Source organism: Panulirus ornatus, chromosome 1, assembly GCF_036320965.1.
Source record: "Panulirus ornatus isolate Po-2019 chromosome 1, ASM3632096v1, whole genome shotgun sequence".
Lineage (NCBI taxonomy): Eukaryota > Metazoa > Arthropoda > Malacostraca > Decapoda > Palinuridae > Panulirus > Panulirus ornatus.
The window spans coordinates 8,734,441-8,749,534 of record NC_092224.1 but is presented as its reverse complement, the minus strand read 5'-3'; the positions used below and the strand labels follow the sequence as shown (position 1 = coordinate 8,749,534).

Below are 15,094 nucleotides of genomic sequence, written 5' to 3'. Positions count from 1 at the left end.
AACCATAATTATTTCTTGTGAATTAAAAGTTGAGCATTCCTAGTTTACAAAACCACATTATTTACTAGCTTTGCCAGCCCTAAGTATGGTTGGCACAGATATGACAGTTGTGAGCAGCACTTGGTGTGACAGAGGTAGGGAATCTATAGAGGTGGACAACTTCCCATTTTGGTCACTAGAAGGCTATTGAGACCTCTGGGACAGAGCTTCTATAACTTGTCCCTTGTTTGAGTTGCCATCTCAAACCAACCAACAGAGCCTATAATGCAAGGGGTATTTAACTTGGGACAGAAAATAAGTTCGCATATATAGCTTTATAGCACCTTGTAATGTAACAGATTAATGCCTGAAATGGGCAATAGAAAGTGTTTCATATGTGTTATCTTTAAACCAGATATCATGCTTGTGAATAAGGAAGTGGAATACTTCTCGCGAAATGGATGCTTTCATTCATTTCCATGAAAAGGTGTTTTTTCCAGGAGTTTAAATGTATTTCAGCTGGAAAAGAAAGATTAGAATGGGAAATATGGCTTGTGAATAATGTCTCCAGTTTTAGATGTAGTATAAGTAGTTCATCTAGTGATTACAAGGAATTTAGAATATATTTGTTTTAACCCTTTGGATGTGCATTACAATTTCAATCTTTCCCTATTAATATTTCATTTGAATATGGAAATACTTTTTTATCTTTTTTATTACTTTTCTAACACTCGGGAAAAAGTTTCTATCAGGCATTCAGTAATGATTTTTTATTATAATTATTTTGCTTTGTCACTGTCTCCCGCGTTAGTGAGGTAGCGCAAGGAAACAGATGAAAGAATGGCCCAACCCACCCACATACACATGTATATACATACACGTCCACACATGCAAATATACATACCTATACATCTCAACACATACATATATATACACACACAAACATATACATATAGACACATGTACATAATTCATACTGTCTGCCTTTATTCATTTCATCGCCACCCCGTCACACATGAAAAAACAATACCCTCCCCCCACATATGCACGAGATAGTGCTAGGAAAAGACAACAATTCAGTCACTAGCTGTCATGTAATAATGCACCGAAACCACAGTTCCCTTTCCACATCCAGGCCCCACAGAACTTTCCATGGTTTACCCCAGATGCTTCACATGCCCTGGTTCAATCCATTGCACATTGACCCCAGTATACCACATCATTCCAATTCACTCTATTCCCTGCACGCCTTTCACCCTCCTGCATGTTCAGGCCCCGATCAATCAAAATCCTTTTCACTCCATCTTTCCACCTCCAATTTGGTCTCCCACTTCTCCTCATTCCCTCCACCTCTGACACAGATATACTCTTTGTCAATCTTTCCTCACTCATTCTCTCCATGTGACCAAACCATTTCAAATTGAACACCCTCTTCTGCTTTCTCAACCACACTCTTTTTATTACCACACATCTCTCTTACCCTATTATTACTTACTCGATCAAACCACCTCACACCACATATTGTCCTCAAACATCTCATTTCCAGCACATCCACCCTCCTCCAAACAACTCTATCTATATCCCACGCCTTGCAACCATATAACGTTGTTGGAACCACTATTCCTTTAAACATACCCATTTTTGCTTTCCGAGATAACGTTCTCGACCTCCACACATTCTTCAACGCTCCCAGAACTCTTGCCCCCCTCTCCCACCTTATGATTCACTACCGCTTCCATGGTTCCATCCGCTGCCAAATCCACTCCCAGATATCTAAAACACTTCACTTCCTCCAGTTTTTCTCCATTCAAACTTACCTCCCAATTGACTTGTCCCTCAACCCTACTGTACCTAATAACCTTGCTCTTATTCACATTTACTCTCAGCTTTCTTCTTTCACACACTACCAAACTCAGTCACCAGCTTCTGCAGTTTTTCACATGAATCAGCCACCAGCGCTGTAGTATTAGCAAACAACAACTCACTTCCCAAGCTCTCTCATCCACAACAGACTTCACACTTGCCCCTTTCCAAAACTCTTGTATTCACCTCCCTAACAACCTTATCCATAAACAAATTAAACAACCATGTAGACATCACACACCCCTGCCACAAACCTACATTCACTGACAACCAATCACTTTCCTCTCTTCCTACATGTACACATGCCTTACATCCTTGATAAAAACTTTTCACTGCTTCTAACAACTTGCCTCCCACACCATATATGCTTAGTACCTTCCACAGAGCATCTCTATCAACTCTTATCATATACCTTCTCCAGATCCATAAATGCTACATACAAATCCATTTGCTTTTCTAAGTATTTCTCACATACATTCTTCAAAGCAAACACCTGATCCACACATCCTCTACCACTTCTGAAACCACACTGCTCTTCCCCAATCTGATGCTCTGTACGTGCCTTTACACACTCAATCAATACCCTCCCATATAATTTCCCAGGAATACTCAACAAACTTATACCTCTGTAATTTGATCACTCACTTTTATCCCATTTGCCTTTGTACAATGGCACTATGCATGCATTCCGCCAATCCTCAGGCACCTCACCATGAGTCTTTTTTTTTTTTTTTTTTTTTTTTTTTTTTTGTCTCCCGCGTTTGCGAGGTAGTGCAAGGAAACAGACGAAAGAAATGGCCCAACCCACCCCCATACACATGTATATACATACGTCCACACACGCAAAATATACATACCTACACAGCTTTCCATGGTTTACCCCAGACGCTTCACATGCTCCGATTCAATCCACTGACAGCACGTCAACCCCGGTATACCACATCGCTCCAATTCACTCTATTCCTTGCCCTCCTTTCACCCTCCTGCATGTTCAGGCCCCGATCACACAAAATCTTTTTCACTCCATCTTTCCACCTCCAATTTGGTCTCCCTCTTCTCCTCGTTCCCTCCACCTCCGACACATATATCCTCTTGGTCAATCTTTCCTCACTCATTCCCTCCATGTGCCCAAACCATTTCAAAACACCCTCTTCTGCTCTCTCAACCACGCTCTTTTTATTTCCACACATCTCTCTTACCCTTACGTTACTTACTCGATCAAACCACCTCACACCACACATTGTCCTCAAACATCTCATTTCCAGCACATCCATCCTCCTGCGCACAACTCTATCCATAGCCCACGCCTCGCAACCATACAACATTGTTGGAACCACTATTCCTTCAAACATACTCATTTTTGCTTTCCGAGATAATGTTCTCGACTTCCACACATTCTTCAAGGCTCCCAGAATTTTCGCCCCCTCCCCCACCCTATGATCCACTTCCGCTTCCATGGTTCCATCCGCTGCCAGATCCACTCCCAGATATCTAAAACACTTCACTTCCTCCAGTTTTTCTCCATTCAAACTCACCTCCCAATTGACTTGACCCTCAACCCTACTGTACCTAATAACCTTGCTCTTATTCACATTTACTCTTAACTTTCTTCTTTCACACACTTTACCAAACTCAGTCACCAGCTTCTGCAGTTTCTCACATGAATCAGCCACCAGCGCTGTATCATCAGCGAACAACAACTGACTCACTTTCCAAGCTCTCTCATCCCCAACAGACTTCATACTTGCCCCTCTTTCCAAAACTCTTGCATTCACCTCCCTAACAACCCCATCCATAAACAAATTAAACAACCATGGAGACATCACACACCCCTGCCACAAACCTACATTCACTGAGAACCAATCACTTTCCTCTCTTCCTACACGTACACATGTAGTCATACATACATTAAATAACCTTACCAACCAGTCAACAATGCAGTCACCCCCTTTTTTAATAAATTCCACTGCAATACCATCCAAACCTGCTGCCTTGCCGGCTTTCATCTTCTGCAAAGCTTTTACTACCTCTTGTCTTTTTACCAAATCATTCTCCCTACCCCTCTCACTTTACACACCACCTCGACCAAAGCACCCTATATCTGCCACTCTATCATCAAGCACATTTAACAAACCTTCAAAATACTCACTCCATCTCCTTCTCACATCACCACTACTTGTTATCACCTCCCCAAGAGCCCTCTTCACTGAAGTTCCCATTTGTTCCCTTGTCTTACACACTTTATTTACCTCCTTCCAAAACATCTTTTTATTCTCCCTAAAATTCAGTGATACTCTTTCACCCCAACTCTCATTTGCCCTCTTTTTCACCTCTTGCACCTTTCTCTTGACCTTGTGCCTCTTTCTTTTATACATCTCCCACTCACTTGCGCTATTTCCCTGCAAATATCGTCCAAATGCCTCTCTATTCTCTTTCACTAATAATCTTACTTCTTCATCCCACCACTCACTACCCTTTCTAATCTGCCCACCTCCCATGTTTCTCATGCCACAAGCATCTTTTGCACAAGCCATCACTGCTTCCCTAAATACATCTCCTTCCTCCCCCACTCCCTGTACGTCCTTTGTTCTCACCTTTTTCCATTCTGTACTCAGTCTTTCCTGGTACTTCCTCACACAAGTCTCCTTCCCAAGCTCACTTACTCTCACCACTCTTTTCACCCCAACATTCTCTCTCCTTTTCTGAAAAGCTCTACAAATCTTCACCTTCGCCTCCACAAGATAATGATCAGAATCCCTCCAGTTGCACCTCTTAGCACATTACATCCAAAAGTCTCTCTTTCACGCGCCTATCTATTAATACATAATCCAATAACGCTCTCTGGCCATCTCTCCAACTTACTTATGTATACTTATCTATTTATCTCTGTTTTTAAACCAGGTATACCCAATCACCAGTCCTTTTTCAGCACATAAATCTACAAGCTCTTCACCATTTCCATTTACAACACTGAACACCCAATGTACACCAATTATTCCCTCAACTGTCACATTACTCACCTTTGCATTCAAATCACCCATCACTATAACCCGGTCTCGTGCATCAAAACTACTAACACACTCACTCAGCTGCTCCCAAAACACTTGCCTCTCATGATCTTTCTTCTCATGCCCAGGTGCATATGCACCAATAATCACCCATCTCTCTCCATCCACTTTCAGTTTTACCCATATCAATCTAGAGTTTACTTTCTTACACTGTCACATACTCCCACCACTCCTGTTTCAGGAGTAGTGCTACTCCTTCCCTTGCTCTTGTCCTCTCACTAACCCCTGACTTTACTCCCAAGACACTCTTCCCCTTTACCCTTGAGCTTCACTTCACTCAGAGCCAAAACATCCAAGTTCCTTTCCTCAAACATACTACATATCTCTCCTTTTTTCTCATCTTGGTTACATCCACACACATTTAGACACCCCAATCTGAGCCTTTGAGGAGGATGAGCACTTCCCGCGTGACTCCTTCTGTTTCCCCTTTTAGAAAGTTAAAATACAAGGAGGGGAGGGTTTCCAGCTCCCCGCTTCTGTCCCCTTTAGTCACCTTCTATGACACGTGAGGAATGCGTGGGAAGTATTCTTTCTCCCCTATCCCCAATGATAATAATTTTAGACATTGAAATACTAATCACTTTACCACCCCAAATTAATCTGTTGTGTCCAACTAGAGATTTTTTTGTTATTATAATGAAGGAAACATGATAAACTTTGCAAAAATATTGATCCAACTTAGAAAAGTAAAAACTACTATCAAAATCATAACAAAGGTGTTCTTAGATAATACTAAAGGACACCTCTGAGTCTCAGGCAAGCACCATCAATTCCTGGTCAATCTCCTCAAGTTTTTATGCACTCTTCCTCTATTTTGAAAGACTGAGAATGAACTTTTAATGGAAGTGTCATTATTAAAGGGATGCCTGTCAAGGTTAAAGGGATGGATAATGATGATGATTATGATCCTAGGGTTTGGGGGGAAAAAAAATTCTACATCCATATTCCCTGCGTGACACAGAAGGTGACGAGGGGTGGCAGGAGCAGGGGGCTGGAACACCCCAGCTTCCTTGTATTTCAAGATCTAAAAGATGGAACAGAAAAACGAGCCAAGTGAGGAGTGCTCATTTTCCTTAGGGTATATGGATGTGTGGGGATGCAAACAAGATGAGAAGAAAAAAAAGAGATAGGTAGTATGTTTGAGAAAAGGATCCTGGATGTACTGTGTGAATCAGAGCTCAAGAAGGGTAAAGAGGAAGAATGGTTTGGGAATGTCTCAGAAGTAAAGTCAGGGGTAGGTGTAAGGGCAAAAGTAGTTGTGGGTGTGTGAAAGAGTATAAGGTTGTGAGTACCACAATAATGTGGGTAAAAATGAAAGTGGATTGTAAAAGATGGGTGATTATTAGTAATTATGCACCGACCAATTAGAAGAGGGATGATGAGAGGCAGATGTTTTGGGAGCAGCTGAGAGGGTGTGTTAATAGTTCTGATGTAAGACACTGGGTATTAGTGATGGGTGATTCAGTTGCAAAGGTGAGTAATGTGGCATGGTGTATACAGTAAGGTTGATGGAAATGGCAAACAGCTTGTGGAGTTGTATGCTGAAGGGTTCATAATTGGGTATACAGGTTTACACAGAGGGGCATACACAAGTATACATATGTGAGTAGAAAAGATGGTAAGAGGGCATTGCTGTATTCCATACTAATTGATGGTCATGCAAATGGGGGACTCCTGGATGTGATTGTGCTGATAGGGGCAGCTGGTAAGGTGTCTAGCCCATTACCTGGTGGAGGTGAGAGTGAAGATTTATAGAGGTGTACAGAAAAGAACTGTGTGAGTGGAAAAAGGGTAGTGAAAATAAGTGAGCTTGGAAAAGAGACTTGTGTGAAGAAATACCTAGAAAGATTGAGTGTATGATGACAAAAGGTGAGAGTACATGAAGCTAGGGTAGCAGGTGAGGAATGGGAGTCATTTAGGGAAGCTGTGCTGGCATGTGTAAGAGAAATGTGTGGCAGGTGGGAGGTGGTGGAATGACAAAGTATAGTTGCTTGTGAAAGAGAAGTTTATGGGCAGTACTCACAATTGGGAAAGATTGAGTGTATGATGACAAAAGGTGAAAGTACATGAAGCTAGGGTAGCAGGTTAGGAATGGGAGTCATTTAGGGAAGCTGTGCTGGCATGTGCAAGAGAAATGTGGCAGGTGGGAGGTGGTGGAATGACAAATTATAGTTGCTTGTGAAAGAGAAGTTTATGGGCAGTACTCACAATTGGGAATGTACAGGAGAAAGTGACAGGGAGTCAAAAGGAAGGTGCAGGAGTTAAAAAAAAGAGGGCAAATATGTGTTGGGGTAAGCAAGTATCAGTAAACTTGAGGGAGAATAAGATGTTTTGGAAAGAGGTTAATAGTGTGAGGAAAACAAGAGAACAAGTGGGAACATTGGTGAAAGGGACAAAAGGGGAAGTGTTAATAGGGTGTGCTGAGGTGAATAGATAGTGTAATTATGTTGAAAACCTGTCTAATGTGTTTGATGTTACATTGGCAGATGTAGGGTGTTTGGGTTGGGGTGGTATGCAAAGTGAGAGGGTCATAGAAAGTGGCTTGGTGAAGAGAGAGGTGATGAGTCCTTGTGTAAGTGGAAAGGTGGTAAGGCACCCTGAGTGGATGGTACTGCAGTTGAATTTCTTTAGAAAGGGGGTGGCTATGTTGTTGATTGGTTAATTAGGATTTTCATTGTATGGATGGATCATGGTGAGAAGACTGTGGATTGGCAGAATGCTTGTATAGTGCCATTATATTAAAGGCAAGGGGAACATTGTGAGTGTTCAGACTAAATAGGTATATTTATTTGAGTGTACTTGAGAAGTTGTATGGGAGAGTGGTAATTGAGAGGGTGAAGAAGGCATGCACAGAGCATCACACTAGAAAGGAACAATGTGGTTTTAGGAGTGGTATAGGATGTGTGGATCTGGTGTTTTGTGTTAAAAAATGTGTGAGAAATACTTAAGAGAAACAGGATTTTTAAGTGGCATATGATAAGGTTGATGGAAATTCCTTGTGGAAAGGCTTACGAAAATTTGGTATGGGAAGAAAGCTACCAGAAGCAGTGAGATTTTATCAAGTTAAGGTGTATGTATGAGTGGGAACAGGGTAGTGTGAGTGGTGCCCAGGTAAAGGTTGGTTTGCAGTAGGGTTTAGTGAAATAACCATGGGTGTTTAATATCTTTATGGATGGGGTGTTGAGGAAGGTAATTACAGGGGTCTTGGAGGAGGCGAGTATTGGGGGGTGTAAGTGAGTCAGTTGTTGATTCTTGGTGGCAGACTCAGGTGAGAAACTTCAGGAGAGTGTGAGAGAAGGAAGTTGAAAGTAAATGTGAATAAAGGAAGTTTATTAGGTTTAGCATGGTAGAGGGATAGGTTAGTTGGAGTGTGCATTTGATTAAGGAAAATTTGGAGGAAGTTAAGCATTTTAGATACTAGGGAATGGACAAGGCAATGAATGGAACCATGGAAGTGGAAGTGAGTTATACGATGAGTGAGGGTCAAAAGTGGTTGGCAAAAATGGCTATGTTTGAAGGTATAGTTGTCCCATTGAGTATGTATAATTGTGAGGCAAGGGTTATAGATGAGTATATATAGAGGAGGGACTGAAAAGTTTGAGGATAGTATGTGGTATGAAGTGGTTTTCAGTTAAGTAATAAAAGAGTAAGAGACAGGTGTAGTAATAAGAAGAGTGATGAGAGAAAGCTGAAGAGTGTTTGCTGAGTTGAGGGAATGAATGTGGAGAGGTTGTTTAAGAGGATATATGTGTCTGAAGTGGAGGTGGAAGGATGGAATGAAAAATGTTGTGTGCTCAGGGTCTGAACATTCTGGAGGGTGAAGGGTGTGCACAGGATAGCGTAATTGGAACGATGTGTTATAAGGAGGGTGACATGCTGTCAGTGAAGCAGCCAGTGGAAACCAGGGAATGATATGTGGAGCCTGGTTGTGGATAGAGGTCTGTGGTTTCAGTGCATTGAACATGATTGAGCTAGATACTCCTGTGGTTTGGATCAGCATATAAATTAGGTACATCTACATTGTCAAGGTGGCAGATATATAAGAAATCTTACAAAGTAAAGTCTATGGTTTACAAGTTACACATTTAGTGGTGATTAGTGAACATGAAGTGATGAAGTTATACATTGATTGACAGCAATATTGCAGTTGACATACGTTATGCATTTAATGGTGATTAGTTGAACATTAAGTGATGAATATTTAATGCATTGATTAACAGTAATGTGGTGGTTGACATAACTAAGAGAAACTAAGTTTTTTACTTGCTTAGATATGATATTACTTGCTTTATGACATTCACATTGGTAAGTACAGGTCTACTTTTATGTCATTATGAGTTCTGATTGGTAGAAGGAAATCGTGGTGATGGATGGCAGTCTATGGAGGTAAAGATATGTAATATATTCCCTCTCTCACTATTAAGCCCTCTGGAAGTCAATAGTTTTGTGTTAAGACATCATGTCCAATTGGGCAAAATTCAGTTATCCAGACTGGGGCTACTTCAGATTGATAGTTAACCTTTGGTAGGTCAAAAGTGCCACTGATACATGTCCCTTCCCATTAGGGTTAAAGTGATGGATTCCACCTCTTATCTCTCATCAAAACATTAAATTATCATATCTTTTCTGGAACAGAATTATACACAGTAAATATGTACAGAACGCATTATGTATGATTTGATATCCGAAACTCTTCTTATTTGTAGTGAATATGCAGAGAAAGATGCATAGACTCCAAACTCTGTTTACATGGTGACTGCATGGGTTGTAAGTGCATGCAGTGTGTTTACATTTTATTTACTGCAGGTATCTGGAGATTGCAGTGCTCACCAGGTTCTGGTTTTCACTTCATAATTAAGAGAAAAGAAGAGAGTGCTGGGGTAAAGGGAAGTATTATTTTGTCAGAGGTAGACTTAAAACGACTGTTGCACTTAGTCATTATTAGCTTTTTGTTGACTGGAAGTAACCGTTACATCCAAAATGTTCAGTGAAGAAAAATGTGTACTGCATTGTTAGAAATTATTTGTCAAAATAGAACAGTGGTTAAAATATCACTGGAATGGTAGGCAAGTACTAAATCTTCAACATAAATAGTTTTTCTGAAAATTTACAATTAATTTGTGGCTGCGATCATGATAGCTTAGCGGTGTAGCCCATTTACCCTGTGTCATGCGACTGGCAATCTGAAACTGAATTATATAGTTTAATCATCACAGATGTACTATTAATTTTAGAGAGGAAGAAAATCAACATGTTGAATTGAAAAAGGCATTCCAAGTTGAATTTCAACACCTGAAATTTATAAAGCAAAAAGCTGATTGTTGAGTAGTTTGAATCAAATAGAAACGAGAATTTAAAAAGAATTTAATAAATAAACATAGATGTAAGGAGACTAGAGATGAAGTGGAAGAACAATTGAAACTTGAATATACTTGCATATGTAAGGAATATTGTAGGTGGTAGAAGTTTGAAAGTATGCAGTAGTTGAGGAATTTTGGCAAGGTTATGCGTGACATTGCGATGTGAATGTAGTAAATGTTGCACTGCACTCAGGTTATTGATGTGCAAGTACTTTAGCAATGGATATTTGTATCCATGTTGAAAGTCAGTGTGAGCTATATAATTATAATTGTGATTTTCTTATTCATTTAAGGCAATGTTTGATCTTAGAAATAAACATCAAATTCTTTCAACAAATGTCTCACATTAATGTTTTTTTTCTTACATCCAACAGGAATCCCACTAAGAAGATCGTCAAGGAGGTAATCAAGCAAAGTTGCTCAAAAACACCAAAAGTCAGAAATGCACTAAGGATTTCAATTGATACAAATTCAAGAAAAAGTAGTTTGATGAGAACACATGAACTTAAGCTGCAAGTATTACTGCACTTCAGCCACCAACTTCAAGATCACTCCCATTCTGCAAGATTATCAACAAAAAATAAAAGAACTTTTGTCATGCTGAATGTTCTAACTTAAAAAAAATTATGCCAGGACCCCTCCCTGAAAAATTCCTGCTTCCACCCCAGGACCCTTTTCTTGGGGACTCCTGCAGCTCAAGGCTGCACTACATTCAAAAATTTCTTTGACAAGACTGTGCTCTATCTCATCAATTGACACTACAGCCTTACCAAAGGTGACTTCACTCATGGTGTAACCTCATCCAGGTGGAGGCTGGTAATATATGCACAACACTGGTGGCACTTTTGAGTGAGAAACTGCAGAAGTTGGTGACTGAGTTTAGAAGAGTGTGATAAGAGAAAGTGAATACAAATAAAAGCCAGGTTATTTGGTTCAGCAGGGATGAGGGACAGGTTTATTGGAGTGTGAGTTTGTATGAAGAAAAATTGGAGGAAGTGAAGTGTATTAGGTATCTGGGAATGGAAATGGCAGCAATTGGAACCATGGAAGGAGAAGTGAGTCGTAGGTTGGGGTAGGGGGCAAAGTTTTTGGGAGCACTGAATTGGATATGTTTGAAGGAATAGTAGATCCAGCATTATTATATGGGTGTAAGGTATGCGCTGTAGATGGTTCGGTGTGTAAAATGGTGGATGTGTTGGAAATTAAATATTTGTACTCAATATGTGGTGTGAGGTGGCTTAATTGAGTAAGTAATGAAAGGGTAAGATATGTTTGATTATAGGAAGAGTGTGGTTGAGAGAGCAGTAGTGGATGTGTTAGAAGGGGACAGAAGTAGGAGAACAGGGAGACAAAATTGGAGGTGGCAGGTTGGAGTGAAAAAGATTTTGAGTGATTGGGGCTTGAACATCCAGTAGCGTAAAAGGTATGCACGAAATAAAGTGAATTTGAACAAGGTGGTATACTTGGGTTGATGTGCTGGCAATGGACTGAACCAGGGCATTCTTTCGTATGTTTCCTTGTGCTACCTCGCTAATGCAGGAGACAGTGACAAAGTATAATAAAAAATAATACAAATATATATATATATATATATATATATATATATATATATATATCTCATTACTTATTATATATAATTGCCATTTCTCACATCTGCAAGGTAGAGCCAGGAAACAGACGAAGAATGGCCCGTCCACTCATGTACATATATATGTATACATAAACGCCCACATACTCATATATACATATCAACATATTCATAGGGGAAAAAGAATACTTCCCACATATTCCCTGCGTGTCGTAGAAGGCAACTAAAAGGGGAGGGAGCAGGGAGGCTGGAAATCCTCGCCTCGTTTTTTTTTTAATTTTCCAAAAGAAGGAACAGAGAAGGGGGTCAGGTGAGGATATTCCCTCAAAGGCCCAGTCCTCTGTTCTTAACGCTACCTCGCTAACACGGGAAATGGTGAATAGTATGAAAGAAAGAAAGATATACCTACACATATACAGACATTACCTACATACAAATGTACATGTTTATACTTGCTTGCCTTTATTCATTCCTGTCGCTACCCCACCACAGGAAAACAGCATCTCTATCCCTTGCTTTAGCGAGGGAGTTCCAGGAATACAGACAAAAAGGCCACATTTATTCATTCTCTAGTTGTCATGTGTAATGCATCGAAACCACAGACCTTTCCATGGTTTACCCCACATGCTTCACATGTTCTGGTTCAGTCCATTGACACACATCTACCTCAGTATACCACATCGTTCCAATTCACTCTGTTCTTTGCATGCCTCTCACCCACCTGTATGTTCGGGCCCTGATCGCTCAAAATCTTTTTCACTCCAGCCTTTCACTGCCAGTTTGGTCTCCTGCCCTCCACCCCTGACACATATGTCCTCTGTCAATCTTCCCTCTTTTGCTCTCTCAACCACACTTCTTATTTCCACACCCCTTACCCTTTCATTACTTACTTGATCAAACCACCTCTCACATCTGTAGCCACTCAACTACACTGAAAATGTATTGTATCTGTATAGGCAGTGGCATTTTGCAATGATACTACATGAAATTTGTTTGCTTTATTTCAGATGCTCTGAATATCAAAAACAGTGGTTCCCAACTAGTAGGCCATGAGGATTGTTATAGGTTCAGCATATGATCAAATATTGATAATTTCCATCAAAGGTGTGCTAGAAGTTCAACTTCAGATCATATTTTTTTTTAAGGTTGATGATACAGTTGTAAAAGCTAATTTGGTAATTTGTTGCTTCATGACATGGTGCCAATATACACTTCAAATTCATCATCAGAGGTAAATGTTTTTATGTGCAATGAATTTTTCACATAAGGAAAGTAGAATGAAGTATTTTGTAGCCAAAAATGATTTCACAAATAGAAGTGAAACCAGTTTTATAGCTACATATTTTAATGCTCATGACCCACTAACAGCTTTTTTTCTTAAAGATGGCTATGTATAGTATTCTGCAGTGTCCAGAATATGGATTCTCTTCATCACATTTGCAAACCTTTTAATTTAGAAAGTTAGATCTGGATGAAGTCCACTTGCAGAAAAATCATAAGTGAAAAGCAATATTTGCATTTCTAAAATTAGTACAGTAATATCAGATCTGTTATCACTTAATTGGTGTCAGCAAAGTCTGGTGCATCAGTGTTGCTGGTCAGCAATATCTGTTGCCGAGAAGAGGATTAAGCTTTTTGAACTGTTTAAATCATTCCATCTCCAGTACTTCATCATTTATATGTGCTGCCACTAGCAATGCAGGTTTTTCAAGAGTGAAGAATCAATGGAACAAAATGCTCTCCTAAAGATCTTTTGAAACATGATTAAAGCAACGCTGCTCATCCATTTTAAGTATTCAAAGTCCTGATCTGAATTGCAAAAATGTAGTCCAGTGGTCAAAAATTGCAAATTCAAGAAAATTGAAATAGCTAACTTACACTTAAGCATTCTTTGTGGAAGTATTTTCGTTATATAAATATAGGGAATCCATCTGCCACTAAACAGTGCAGGTTTTTCCAAGTGTTAAGAATCAATGGAACAAAATGTACTTCTAGTGATCCTTTTACACATGATTAAAGTAATGCTGTTCATCCATTTAATGTATTGCGTCTTGCTCCGAATTTGCAGAAATAAAATCCAATGAGAATTCAAAAAGTGCAAATTCAAGAAAATTTAAATAGCTAAATTACTTTGACCATTCTATGTGGAATTATTGTCTGTTTATATATAAAAGTATAACAAGCCTAAACATCTAGAAGACAGAAAAACTAGTTGAATGGAAAAGTCTGGTACTCCTACAACATGCAATGCATGATATTGCATGCAGTTTTTTGTTCTACCTTTATACTTGCATTAGATGTAATGTTTTAGAACATTATGTAGTACTTCATTATATATTGTGGTACCAGTTTTTTCTTCATATAGGTGAAATGAATAAGGAAATCTCAAGTATGCTTATATTAAAAAATAATTTTTTTATGTATTTTTCAAAGGAAATTGAAATGTTTTTCTTAAATGTAAGTGCCTCTGTAGTACCATTTGATTTTCTTTAAGGAAAATTTTGCAGTCTTAACTTACCATCTACTGCAGATGCTAAAGCAAATCATTCTTTTTAATTATTCCTAACAAAACAGCATGTGCATACACCCATTTAACTTTGTTCGAAAAGGACACTGTAATCAATAAACATACCAATTTATGTTGGACTTTAATAATGCATTCCCGAAGATTTTCCATGCTACCATATATATTTTTCTGTTTTTATTTTGCTTAGTCACTGTCTCCCGCGTTTACGAGGTAGCGCAAGGAAACGGACGAAAGAAATGGCCCAACCCACCCTCATACACATGTATATACATACACATCCCCACACGCAAATATACATACCCATACATCTCAATGTACACATATATATATATATATATATATACACACACAGACATATACATATATACACATGCACACAATTCACACTGTCTGCCTTTATTCATTCCCATCGCCACCTCGCCACACATGGAATAACATCCCCCTCCCCCCCCCTCGTGTGTGAGGTAGCGCTAGGAAAAGACAACAAAGGCCCCATTCATTCACACGCAGTCTCTAGCCGTCATGCAATAATGCCCGAAACCACAGCTCCCTTTCCACATAGAGGCCCCACAGAACTTTCATTGGTTTACCCTAGACACTTCACATGCCCTGATTCAATCCACTGACAGCATGTCGACCCCGGTATACCACATTGATCCAATTCACTCTATTCCTTGCCCGCCTTTCACCCTCCTGCATGTTCAGGCCC

General features: G+C 39.6%; 1 protein-coding gene across 1 annotated transcript in view; it reads left to right on the top strand.

Annotated features, from left to right (window-relative positions):
* Nucleotides 1-14,497, top strand: part of LOC139755260 (condensin complex subunit 1-like) — a 549,693-nt gene extending 535,196 nt beyond the window's left edge. The window contains exon 29 of the mRNA XM_071673408.1: nt 10,645-14,497. Within this exon, the coding sequence (XP_071529509.1) occupies nt 10,645-10,676 (32 nt within the window). The 3' untranslated portion in view covers nt 10,677-14,497. The remainder of the gene's footprint in view (nt 1-10,644) is intronic.
* Nucleotides 14,498-15,094: the final 597 nt, after the last annotated feature.